The sequence below is a fragment of the Schistocerca serialis genome, chromosome 2 (assembly GCF_023864345.2).
Source record: "Schistocerca serialis cubense isolate TAMUIC-IGC-003099 chromosome 2, iqSchSeri2.2, whole genome shotgun sequence".
NCBI classification, from domain to species: Eukaryota; Metazoa; Arthropoda; class Insecta; order Orthoptera; family Acrididae; genus Schistocerca; species Schistocerca serialis.
The window spans coordinates 582706082-582720509 of record NC_064639.1 but is presented as its reverse complement, the minus strand read 5'-3'; the positions used below and the strand labels follow the sequence as shown (position 1 = coordinate 582720509).

Below are 14428 nucleotides of genomic sequence, written 5' to 3'. Positions count from 1 at the left end.
ACAGGAGAAGATGGTATGTGAGGTTTCTTTAGTATCTGTGGTACACGATTCTTGGGAACCTTCCCAACACACATTTACAGCAGCTTCCTGTCATTTGACAGTAGTCAGGGCGACTTACATTTCCTAACAAATGTCAACTATCTCATCCTATGCCTGAGAACACCATTCACATTGAGGTTAAAGTGTTTCTGGTGCATTGACTTACAGAACAGAAGATAATAACTTCAAAATAAGCTTGCTGATTCTCTTTTAAAGTAGTACACAAAATGAGATTTTTGTTAGGGAGCAGAAGAATCTAAGATAAAACTTACTAATTTATTGAAATTTTTGGTGTTGTAGATGCTTAAAAACTTGAAACTAGTGTTCATTCAATAAATGCTGACAATGTTGAAAGGGGAAACTAAATGTAACACTATATGCTAGTTATAATACACTGATCAGGCTGAACATTATTGCCACCATCCAACTATCAATATAAAACTGTCCATGTCATAGCAGCATCATCTGGCAAGGAGTGACTGCTAGTCAGACACACACATGGTGTATGCAGTATCAGAATGCATGCTGTCTGAGTGTAGAATGGGTGTTTGAGGAGCACTGTGGTGAGTGTCTTCAACACGTAGCGAAACAAAAGTGAAACAATATTGAGACAATATGTAGGACATTCAGCGCAGTTGTCGATCATGTGATTATTGCCACAACATGGTTTGGGACAACATTATCTCATTTTCAAGTGCTAAAAACAAGGAAACCAGATAAAACTGTCTATCTTATACTGACAGAAATATAAAGATTACATAAGTCCTGAGTTATAACCTACCCTTATGCTCAGCATCAATAGTACTACTTTCTGCCATAAAATCTTTTAGAATTGACTGTCTGGTCCTAGCCCATTCTAGCTTACAATAACTTACACTGCAATCTGAATGAAAATAGCATGCATGAATCCTATGCTGCTTGTGAAATATGTTGGTGGCAGCTTCTTAAGGAAGATATTGCTGAAGTGTGCCCAGAAATGCCCTGTAGACACTTCCGTCCTCTCATTTAAAAAACCGATGCACTCTTCTTTCATGGCACAATAAATCTGTACCTAGGATCACACAGGCTAGACTCAGACAGGCATTTCTCAGATTTTATGACAGAAAGTAGTATTGTTTTATACTAGGATCAGACAGGAATTTCTCAAAGATTTTATGACAGAAAATAGTATTGTTTTGTGTATAATTTCTACTAGCCTTCTTGTATGACAATTAAATTGGGGCAATTCTCCTGGGTTTTCCTTTGTAAAGGAACATTTGAAAATGGAGTTAAGAATTTTAGTTTTTGCTTTGCTACCCTCAATATCAGTTCCTGTCTCATTCACTAGGGACTGGACACTATCTTTGGCGCCAATAACAGCCTCTACATATGACAATAATTTCTTTGAGTTCTGTGAAAGACCACTTGACAGTATTGTGTTACGGTAGTCATTGAAGGCATCATGCATTGCTCTCTTGATTCTTGGGGGTGTATGATAATTTAAGTGAGAATAGTACTGCTAAAATTGTATAAAGCACAAATGTTGACAACAGTTGGTGCAATAGCACAAAATAAATTTTTTATGGCGCAGTGTACAAAAACACACATTATATGACAATGTATCCATGAGTTTTGGTACAGTCACCAGGAAAAACACATTTTAATTTTATATTAACTTTTTGTACCCAAGTTTTTGAGATGAATTTATCTGATGCACCTTTTACACTAGCATGCCAAAGACGAACATTCCAGTGTCCAGTGTCAGTACATCTCATGGAAAAGATGTAAGATATGGAGCACAACAAAGCAACATCTTTCACATGAGGTGACCAACAGTTTCTCTTAGTTAAATGGTCGTATTCTCTTTTTATTTTTATTTCTCAGTGTATCTGTCTGCCTTTCATACTGATCATTCAGTTTCATTAAACAATGTACTATTTGATTTTTTTGGTTTCATTCATAAACTGAATAGACAATTGTACCACTTAGGAATAGATAACAAAGGTTTTGTTTGACACATTGTACACCAGGAAACTCAGTGTAAACCATTGATCCAGCTGTGATGAAACTTTGGTGAGTTGTGGTGGTGGTGGTTAGTGTTTAACGTCCCGTCGACAACGAGGTCATTAGAGACGGAGCACAAGCTCGGGTTAGGGAAGGATTGGGAAGGAAATCGGCCGTGCCCTTTCAAAGGAACCATCCCGGCATTTGCCTGAAACGATTTAGGGAAATCAAGGAAAACCTAAATCAGGATGGCCGGAGACGGGATTGAACCGTCGTCCTCCCGAATGCGAGTCCAGTGTGCTAACCACTGCGCCACCTCGCTCGGTGGTGAGTTGTTCTCTGCACACTTATGAAGGTTCATAGCCCTTAAAAAGGAGTACATCTACATCTACATCTACATAGATACCCTGCAAGCCACCATAAGGTGTGTGGCAGAGGGTACCCCATACCACTACTTGTCATTTCCCCTTCTGCTCCACTCGCAAATAGAGCAAGGGAAAAACGACTGTACACCTCCGTTTGAGCCCTAATCTCCCGTATCTTATGTTTGTGGTTCTTATGCGTGACATATGTTGGCAGGAGCAAAATTGTTCAACAGTCAGCTTCTAATGCCGGTTGTCTAAATTTTCTTTGTAGTATTTCCCAAAAAGAATGCCGCCTTCCCTCCATTTGAGTTCCCGAAGAATCTCCGTAGTTTTGTTCAAACCTCCTGGTAAACATTGAGATTCAGGAGAAACCAACATATGAGGCATAGCTTTTGTTTTATGACTTCTTTACTACTAAAGCTATTTGCAACACATTTCACAATGTTGCGTCAAAACTTTCAAATCATTCGGTCAAGAACTTTCCGAGATTTGCTGTTAAGAACAAGTGAATGGAAATTTAAATGTTCCTAATCGCATACCAGCGATTCCAACATATATGCCATTTGAGTTCCAGTGCAATTTCCATTCTGACTCACATTTGAAATGACCATGAAGGCACAGGGACAACCACTACAATTGACAGACTAAATTTGGAAAATCCATGCTTCCCACATGAACAACTGTATATGGTGTGGGAAACCATCTGACTTATTTGTGTGCACCAGATGGAAAAACCAAAACTATTGTGTATCCAAAAACTCGCCAATAAATAGATTATGAAATAACTTTTTTTTGCTTCCCACGGTATTGCAAGACATACTGGGTACATCTAGTTCAATATGAAAATAATGATAATTCCCTACTGTTTTACGGAATAGAGCTATCTAGATTATTTGAAAGCAGTATTATGATTACTTGTGGAGGCTGTAGCTATTTTATTCTAAGTAATTAATGTCCATGAACTGTACATTTATTCCCAGGCATAATTTCACATGCCAAATTAAATGGCTCACTAGAAAGTGCCACTTGACAACAGAAACAAAATGTTACGTAGCAGCTATCACCTAACAATAATTTTAATGTATGTAACAATTATTTTAAGACAAATTCATCACATGTTAAGAGCGTGTCCTTTAAATCCGCCCTGCCATTCAAATAAAATAGTGACTAATGCAACAAATTAACTACTCCAGAAAGTTTTTGATTTTTTGTTTCTTGTGGTTCAAAAACCATTTAGTTTGAAGTTTGATCAATGTTTAATGTTATCACTCTTTGCAGTGATGTGCCCAAAGAGCCCACCTAGGTTCGTTGAAACAGTATTATAATTTATTGTGGTGGCTGTATCAGTTTTTTCTAAACAGTTAATGTCTGTAAACTGTAGCCTTATTTCCAGGCAGAAGTTCCTGTTACAAATTGATTTACACAACCAGAACTGTCACATGCCAACAGAAACATAAAAAGGACCATACAACTGTCACCTAGCCATATTTTTAATGCAAATGTATCAGATGAGAAGGAGATGTATTGCCCTTAAAATAAAATTGTGACTAACACAGATAATCCACTTGTCCACAGAGGTGACATTTTCTTTTCTTGTCATTTTGTTTCAATTATTATAAAAGTTGAACTAATATTATAGTCTATACTGAAGTGCAAAGTGATATACCTCCAGACCTTTGTTGGTCGTAGATAAGTACGCTGCCACTTCTTTAGTGAGGAACAAACAGCGGTCTCAAATGATAAATACTTTTCTGCCAAAGGGTGACATCCATTTTTAAGATACAATGTGGCATATAATGTTAATGTATTTGGAAGGTTTGTACCTTTGTGTGAGCTCCATTGAATCTCAGAGCATTACTCATAAAAGGCAAAGATTCATTTTTGGGTTTTAGTCTATCACTACTTTCCAAAAATACATACATAAAGTAAGGTCTTTGACCAAAGCAATGTGTAATAGAAAATATCTGGTTGCGAGGGGAGGGGGAGGGGGGGGGGGGGGGGGGAAGGAGTGTGTCTATTGTTACCTAATGGTAACTTATGTGTCATGTTGCAGGTTCTTGCACTGATGGAATCGGATTCCCTGCGGTATCAACACAAGATGAAGGAAATTTTGAGGGATATACGTGATATATTTGATCAAGTGGATAAACAGGTTAGTCACTGTACATATTTTTAAGACACTCACTTGTACACACACACACGTCTAATTAACAATCTTAGTTCAAAGTATACTCCAATTCCTAGTGGCTAGTGCTGCCTCATTATCTAGAAAATTTGTTCTTGTGTGATTGTGGGAAAAAATAGTCTGCTACACTAGTTCAAAATGACATTTTCTCAAAATGACATTTTCCAATGGCTACTTTTGATAGATACTTTTCAAGAAAGAATTTGAGGACCGAACGAGGTGGCGCATTGGTTAGCACACTGGATTCGCATTTGGGAGGATGACGGTTCAAACCCACATCCGACCGTCCTGATTTAGGTTCTCCATGATTTCCCTAAATCACTTCAGGCAAATGCTGGGATGTTTCCATTGGATGGGCATGACTGACTTCCTCCCCCACCCTTCTCTAATCTGATGGGACCAGTGACCTCGCCATTTGGTCCCCTCCCCTGAATCAACCAATTAAAGAATTTGAGAAGATGAAACATTAAAGAATATTGTCATTATCGGTTATGTATCACGTACAATCTGTAAAACTAAAGTCAGTTTGAATAATGCTGACACTAGATGCGTTTAAACACTGTGTCAAACTAAAAATCAATTGTTAAGGACAGTGTCAGAATATAAATATAGTATTACTGAATATGTATATGTAAACTGAAACTTTCTCAGGAGGTCTTATTGGATATATGAAAACTGTTATAGACAGCATATAGATAATACTGTCACCAATTCCCTATTGAGGCAGCTTCTCCTTTGGCTTAAAAAGAACAAGTACAAATAATTGTAGAGTGTAACATATTGGAAATATATTTTGCATATCTACTTATACGTCATTAAATTTTGTCAACTAGTTTCTTGGTGATGTGCTCTATTATAGATAAATTTTGGAGTTTTTTATTTTTTTTAATATCATATAGAGTTTAGTGTAGTCATTTTGTAGTACATTTAACTGTATGTAATATTACAACCACAATGTGCTTTGGCAAAAATTGCATGTGCATACTTAAAATGAGAAATAAATAGAAGCACACATTTTTATCTTCAAGACAGAAATAAATAAAAGTACATTTCATCTTACCAATTAAAGTGAAACATTTTATCTTCATAACATAAATAAAAATACCTCATTTTCATATTCAGGACTTTGTTTACACTTTTATTTATGTTTTATTATTTTAACTTTGTGGTACTGATTGCACCTTGTATTTTACTTAAGTGTGAAGTTAGATTTTCAGTTCCACTATTCTTACACTAAGGACAACTTTACAAATATAAGAATTTGTTTATTCTATCAAAACTTTTGTCTGTTAAGAATGGTTTTAGTTTCCTTTTGAAGATGTGTACATTATTGATCTCCCTATTTATATTGATGGGAAACTTACTGTGTTTCTTTGTTGTAACTCCCTAATGTATCTTTACCAGTGTGGCAGAGCCTTGGTGAAAATATATATGTGTATTTTTTTGTTGTGTCATCGTTGTGAATGTCACAGTTTGTCTGAGAAATTGTCCTATTGTTGGCTACCAACAACACTTGTATTCAGAATGTCTCTCCTAAAAGTCATCAGGCATATTTCCTCTGGTGTTTCAACCGATATTTGTAATTTCGTTTTCACATTGTGTAGTGATAGTTTGATCAAATAAACACTACTCATTACATCTTTCATGCGATGCACAATTTTGATGGAAAGTGCCAGTTTGTTTCCTGTTACAAACAAAATTATTTTGAAAGCAGAATTTTACATACCCATTTGATAGTGTGATATTCATTTTATTGATACGTATTTACAGGATCAGTAAAACATGAAGAATAACCAGTACTCCATTTGTGACAGCACTGCCCTGTACTGCACTGACTGCTACCACTAAACATGCAGTGCTACTGAGTTGGTGATGGACTTCTGTTTATTCTTTGTATTTTACTGTCCTTGTTAATACATATAGATAAAATGAATATCCCACTGTAGTAATTTTGGACCTCTCTATTGAATGCACATGTAAAATACCACCTTAAAAAGAGAAAATGTACCTGATGATCCTTAGGAGAGACGCCCTATCTTGTCCTATAATGTGAATATCCTGAGAGATATGAAGACACCCTTGTAGCATGTTCTTTTAGTAACTTTACATATCTGCTAGGACAACTATTTGTTTTCTTTGAGGTCATAGTGTAGAACATATTTTTACACAATCAAAGGCCCTAGCGTGCTAACAAAAGATTCCCACTGGATACCTTGTGAAATTTGACTCATCTAAAATTTCATTAGTGAGACTGCGTATGGCTCTTTACAAAAGATAATCTGCAAAGGTTCAGTAATTCATTTTGTGCAATGTGTTTATAAAACCTGTCATAAACTATTCTCCCAAACACTTTTGAAAACATTGGCAGCAGAGAGATGGGCATGTAGTTGGGTGTTAGATGTCGTTCTCCACTTTTGTGATTTGCCATCATCTATCAGGAAATATGCCAGCTTTCATTGGCAAGTTACACAAATAGCACAATGTGTGACTTATTAAGTGTAGAGAGGATTTTAAAATTGTACTTGATATACCTCAAAACCCCGAGGACTGGGTACATTTTACTAATTTTATGATTTTTATAAGATTATTTTTAGTAGTTGCACTTTCAAAATGAAGTGCATTGTTTGTCACATGTTGCAGGTGATCAGACACATCTATGGCTCGTACGGGAGACTGGTTATTGTGGTATTCTCTTTTTCCCAACTGCAGTGAGAAAAAAAATCATTGAATTCTGAAACTCCCACTTTTTGATTCCACTATAGAGGACTTTGATTTCCCTATTTGTTCTAATTTTGTGTTCCTATTTGTCTCACTTTTTGTGATGTTACATATAGTTTTTACATTATTTTTGCCAAGCACTATTTCCTTTCCTGTGGGGTTGGTTTGATTTTAATCTCTCTTTGGGGCAAGCAGGCTGCAGAGATTTGGAGGAAAGAGCTTATGCATGAAGTGATTTTCTCATTCAGTGTCTGCCTGGTAATACTTCTTCTGTTGTTTTCATTGTAAAGTATTTCTAAATTAGTGTTAGATTCAGCATTTAATGTTCTGACATTTTTAACTTTGATGTGATCACTTGCTGCTTTCCTGCTCTCTGTTCATTTACTTCATGTAACACGTGGGGTTCAGGTACGGATTATCAGAAATTTTCTTTCTGAGCCAATCTATGTTTGTTCAGAATGCAATCATAGGGAATAAGTTGAATGTGAACAATGATGGTTTCGACTGTTCATGGCTACTATTACTTGGAATGGAATTAGTGTTAAAATCTCCACATAATATAATCTTACTGTTGTTTCTTTAAAGTTCTATAGGAATTGTTTCTAGCTAGGAAAGGAGCTTTGAAATGTTTACTGCGGGTGCTCTGTAAACTGTTATAATTATGAGGGACAGAGTTTCCAGAACTGATTTTACAGCACAGCATTCAGTATGTTGTTTAAAGAAGTATTGAATTAAATCTGACCTGTGACAGCAGAGTGTTGTTGGTCATAACTGCTGCCAAGTACCTGGACATTTTTCTGTCGTCTTACCCACTTCCTTGTCTTGCCATTTGTTGACAGTCTTACCAGGTTGTATCAGATCTTCCTTTTTAATTTGCTCATTTTCAAGGTTCTTCTAGTTGCTTGAATGTTTGCATATTGGCATTTATAGCTGACTATTACTTTTAGATCACTTCCTCCCATAACTGTTGTTCATTTTATTATCACGTACATTAGGTAGCTTAAGTTTTCGATCCTCTTGTCAGTATCGATGTGTTTCCATCTTTAAAATTTGATATTTTCAATGTTTTTGAGTTGTAGGATTTCTTGCACTTACAAGTATCACTATCATAATACTTTTGTTTGACAGAAGTATCGAATTTTGCACAAAAAATAATGCTCTGTGCTACACATCAAGCACTGAACTCCATTACTGACTGTTTTTCAGAACCTGACTGACCTCGGAAAGCTAGATGTATGTTACAGAAACCATTACCAAGTCAATTTCGGAATCTGCAGATTGCATTAAATGTGTGTAAAGTTTCTTGTATCTTCTTACCAGGCTCTTGATTTTAGTTTTGCGCAAATTCTTCTGGCGTCTTTTCTTGGACCTCATCATTGCTTAATGAGAAGGAGCAAACTTAATTTTCTTTCATTTGGAACTGTATCCCTGCTATAAGTACAGCTGTGATGCGTTACAATTGACACGTTTACCACCTCCATGATATAGTAACCTTATGGTGTAGCAGCATCACTGGTGCTCTCGAAAAAAGCTCAAATTTTGCAATATAGAGTTCATAAGACTTCATGTGATAACTTGTGTTTAATGTGCAACTGGCTACAGTGTAATGTATTGTTCCACAATAACTGTTCTTTGGCACAGAATGTTTATGGTGAAGGCACAGCAAATTTTATATTTTATGAAAGTAAAATTTAAAATATTCTTATTTGATTTTCTTTCTCATTTTGGATCTTTTACCACTTATTGGGATTAATTCTATTATTTTTAACATCAGCCTACAACAAACATGATATACCTAAATGACCCATTATAACTTCCTCCCAAATCAGTCCTCCACATAATTATCATGTCATAGTCACTGTTTGCTGCACAAACTCACTGGTGCTGCTGCCTGTATCCCATTCAGAATCCCATGTACCTGCTGCCACCCTCCCACTTGTCACAGGTGCCCGACACCCTTCTACAGCTTTTGCTCCCACTCCCCAACTCCTTTCACTCACTCCACCCAACATAAATTATCCCAGGCAAGCTGCAGGAGCAGAATTGCAATCCTGTTACAGCCAACAGAACGTAGCTGTACAGATGTGTGAGATGTGTGTGTGTGTGTGTGTGTGTGTGTGTGTGTGTGTGTGTGTGTGTGTGTGTGTATACACCCTAACTTAAAATAAATATTCATCCAAAAGCTAGTAAAATTTTCAATCTTGTGTATGTGCCCGTCAAGAACTCAACACTTCCACTAATGTAAGAGTTGTTACCTTCACTCCTCAGTTTCATGCATTCTACCAGAACTATATATTGTAAAATCATCTTCCAAAAATGTGAAATGTTTTTACCTCTTTTCTTTGATCACTAATAAAGTTCGTACACTTCTGTTGCTGAGTACCATTTTTTATGTATTTAAAGACTATTCATAGTTAAATGACAGTACTTGTCATGTGCAAAAATACTAATAGTTAGAGGGCCTAATAGTACTGAAATCCAATACACAATTTATTTCACAGTATTTTTTTACATAGCTCTGACTGAATTGCTCCAGTTTTTAGATTGTTTATTATGCACTGCTTGCTGTTAGAATAGTTCCTCCTTCTGGCTGTTGTATTACATATTTTGAATTTAAGAAACATAAATTGATTATCAATTTTTGTTTTTACAGAAATTTGTCAATATGAAATCATGGCGCTTACATTGGGATTACCAGCTATATAAGGCTATTGAATATCATTATCAGTTAGGTTTGGAGACTCTGAATGATCACTTGAGTGAAATCAGTATTGAACTTATTTTCAGGTAATGTAGTTTTTTCACAATATACAAATTTTGTTCTTTGTTAAAAATGAACACTGGGAAAACTAATGAACTTACTCGATAAGAAATAATATTTATGTGATACAAGTGATTCCTCTGTGGTACAGCACTTTCTAGAAATTGAAAATGAGACAAAGGCTTCAAAAGTTTAAATGAAACAACATGGAAATTGTTCCTGAGATCAGTACTCAGATTCTCAAACTGTTATTTAAAAAAAATAAAGATTTTGTTAGTAATTCCACTTCCTCAAAAATTAACAAGTGAATACTTCTGGTTATATATCTCAGGTGTTTTTGTCTTGATAAAACAACAAAGTGGAAATCTTGGCAGGTGGTAAAAAATATACTCCTCATGGATGGGTTTTACTTGATATAAACAATATAAGGAAAAGAATAGACTGCTACTCACTGTAAAGATATCACATTAAGTTGCAGGCAACACAACAAAAAGACTGTTACACACCATACATTTCCTTATACTGTTGATATTGCAACCTGGATTTTTCGATTGTTTGATTTATTGCTCGATATGGTTTGCTCAGTGGCTTTTCCATGAAAAAAATTCAGTTTTTATTCATGTTGATGTTTTTTGTTTATGTTTTATTGGTAAGTTTCTAAGCTGTAGTGGCCCTACCCAGTATTTGAGGTAAAAGTATTAAATCTTTAGTGTAAGTGAGTGAAAATAATATGGAGGTCTCTGTGGAGTATTGTGGTGACAGCACTGTCTGTCAGCTACTCATGTTGGCATGTAGGGCACAATAACAGATGTGCAAGTGAGTTTCAAAATGATGATAGCTGAGAGGATCGGTAAACTACCCCATGCGGCAAAGAACAATGTAGTCAAGGGTTATTGCCACCACTCTCCAGCAAGTCTATTTGTTACGGGCGACATGACTAGACACAGGTTTTAGAGGAACAATGGGCAGTAACGGAGTATAAATGAGGCTGAATTTGAGGACCGGATGTAATTCGATTCTGGGACTTGATAGTTGCAGAGTAGCCACACCAAGACGCTTGATCACTGCCAAACCATGAGACAACTGTGCAGAGCCAGCAGCAACCTCCACCTCGAGACCAGGCTGTGTCTCTGCTGCCAAACTGGGTCCTTCACAAAACGTGGTACTACAGCCCCACTGGCCTGCTATTTATACCTGCTGCCTCTGACGCTGAAGCCCAGGGAGGAACTTGGTGTTCCAGTGCCAGCTGCCATCCACTGCCTGTTCGAGGGGACGAGTGGAGACCCACACACAGCTGCCTCCGCCACTGTGGAGCAAAGTGCAGCAGGCCTGCTGCCTGGCATGTCACTCTGACAGAAAGCGCCTGTGTTGCAACTGGCCATGGCCTTGCCTTCCCTGCCAGCCCAGAGTCCTGATGCAGCTTCGTGGAGTGCCTTCCTAGTGGCTGATGCCAGGTGCACCATCTGGACTCATAAGGAGAGGCATGCCTGTCCCATGTGGAACTGAAGATGTAGTGAAGTTATACTGTTAAATTGTCCACAGCATTTACACTGGTTCCCCACCACCTGTGGCATGACCACACATCCACCACCCCTACAGAGGTGGTTCATAGAGAGTGATGTCAGGAGGGAAGAGTGATGTCAGGAGGGCCAACGTCGCGACAATCAACAGCAGAGGGTGTGTGATCCCTGCAGCACATTATTCGAGCCTCAGCCTGCAGCATCATCATTGGACTGAGTGAGATTATTTTGTTTTTGTGTGGTGGTAATCATGGGGCTGTAGTTAAGAGGGCATGATTTTATGAAAGTTACATTTACAAAACCAGGGGTACATGTGTGTATCTCTTGCAATTTGAGAGTAATGGTACAGATGAATTGTTAGTACCTGTGTGTTGTACTCAGTGTAATCTACTTGGGCATTCTGCACCTTGTACTGAACCAATAGTGGAACTGCTTTACTTGTAAACATTTTGGTCACAAGACTAGGCAATGTAGAGAGTTCAGGTGACTCATGATTAGTCAGAAGAAGTAACTTGGTAGAACGCTTCGTGACTAACTGTTCTGCGCATATTGTTTTGTTGTAGCATAATTTTTATTATGGATAATGGTCGCAGAGACACAAGATGACACCAGTGAAGTAGGTGTGTGGTCATTAGTGGATCAGGTGTGGCTCAATTGTGAGTGGATAATGTGGTTATGTTAAATGAATTAGCTGGAAAGAATCATGAGATGGAAGTGTTGGAGTTGCAAACTCTAGGAGTGGATCTGGCTGGCAAATCTTGTTTCACCTTTCTCTGGTAGAGCTCTGAGGATGTGTTGGTATTTATAGAGGATCTTAAGTCATCAGCTGGCGTAGGGGTTTTGTCAGATAAACAGCTGTTGCAGATTGCAAGGTTATGATTGTCAGGAGAAACAAAATTATGTGTAAGCTGCACAGAAGCATTGCGAAATACAGAAACTTTTTTCGACCATTTGAGACAGCAGCTGGAACAATAACATGAAGCATAATAGCACATGGTCTTTTCAGTAACAATTAGGGATGGTATCCAGGAGACATAATGAGGAAGTAGAAGCCTTTGTTGATAGAATTACGAAAATGAACATTAACATGTAGAGCTCTCATTCAACATGGAGGTAAATGAAGTGGTGCTGCAGGAGGTCAAGCAACTAGCGCTTCATGCTTTTTTAAAAGATTTGACACCAGAAATGTCTAGGAGAGAGTGTACAGGGGCGTGTAAGGATCTTCATGAGCAGATTAGGTTAGCTTTGGAATAAAAAGAAATTAGTAGGTTGACAGGGGTAAGAGAGTGAAAACAGGTATTTACTTTGAATATTAAGTGTTGTAAATGTCATTGAACAGGACATGTACAGAGGCTATGGTACCAATTACAGAACCCACAGCATAACAGGAGTAACACAGGTCACCAACAGTTTGGTGGAAACGGCAGTAGAGGAGGCTTTGGTCAACAGCAGAGTTGCAGGGATAATGGTAGAGATAATCCAGGGAATAGGAATGGTCCGTTAAACTTAGAAGGGAGTTAGGACTGCCAACGGGAATTCCTGGTAGGAATAAGTTCAGTCAGAATGAATGCAGATGCAAGTTATGCCATAATGTGTGTTGCGGATGAAGGAGCTTATAAAGTATTGTCGGACAAAGGAGCATGTGTGTCAGTAGCCTTGAGTGAAGTAGTAGGTAGGAGACAGTGAGACTCACCACGATATGATTTACGTGGGGTAGGGGGTAATGATATACGATCATTGCTGTCAGTAGTGTCACTAGGACAACCATGTTTAAGCAGTGTGAGGCAGTGGTGCCTCATAGTCGAGGAGAAGAGTAGTGTTAAATTCCCGTCGACAATGAGATCAGTGGAGATGGAGTACAAGTTCGGATTAGGGAAGGATGGGAAAGGAAATGGGGCATGTCCTGTCAAAGGAACCATCTTGGCACATGCCTAAAGCGATTTACGGAAATCATGGAAAACCTAAATCTGGATGGCTGGATGCAGCTTCAAACCATCATCCTCCTGAGTACAGGTGCCTCATGTATGTGAGAGGTTAGGCAGGGTCCTAGGGCTAGATTTTCTTTATCAGTATGATGCCATAATTGACCTTTGATGACCTGTAGTGGAACTGAGGGGGAAGACATTCTGACTAGGGGAAACTGTTGTCAATGTTAATCTGCTGCGAGGAGTGTCTAGTATACAAGAAGGTCCAGTTAAACCATGAGTAATAGTATTAAGTCTTGATTTGCATGATTGTGTGCCAGAAGGCACCAGAAAATCACTATGGGTGAATGTGGAACTGAACTTATGAGTAGGTATGATATGTGTAACAGAACCATCGGAGGGTAGTGAAGTATTAGACAAAGACTGTTGTTTGGTGAAACATAGTATTGTACATGTACAGGAAGGGGATGGAGGAAAAGTGGTACCAATCAGTGCACATAATTTTGGCGTCAAAGATGTAAAGTTGTTAAATGGAATGGTATTAGCTACACTAGAGATTCCAGGTGTGGAAGATTGCCACACAGGAGGTGTAAGCTATAAGGGGGCACACGACACTGCTAGGACTGCATTTTGTGATAAGTTGAAGCATTTGAAGGAGCAGAAAGAGCACAGTTGGAGAACCTGTTGCTAGGATTCCAGGGTCCGTTTTTTCCTAGAAGTCCATTGGCTGCCACATCAATAACACAATACAGGATTCCAACAGGAAATGAAGCACCGGTATACCAAAGACAATATAGAATAACATGGTCACTGCAACCAATTTTAGAAAAGTTCATAGATCAACAATTAGCTGACAGAATGGTAGAAGAAAGCAATAGTGCATGGCAGGAATTGTAATTGTACCTAAGAAGTCTATGGATGGTTCACAGAAG

At 37.9% G+C, this 14428-nt stretch overlaps 1 protein-coding gene across 1 annotated transcript in view; it reads left to right on the top strand.

Annotated features, from left to right (window-relative positions):
- LOC126457597 (cytoplasmic dynein 2 heavy chain 1) overlaps positions 1–14428 on the top strand; it is an 808157-nt gene that overhangs the window by 158189 nt on the left and 635540 nt on the right. Inside the window, exons 12-13 of the mRNA XM_050094037.1 lie at positions 4441–4539; positions 9944–10077. Of these exons, the coding sequence (XP_049949994.1) occupies positions 4441–4539; positions 9944–10077 (233 nt within the window). The remainder of the gene's footprint in view (positions 1–4440; positions 4540–9943; positions 10078–14428) is intronic.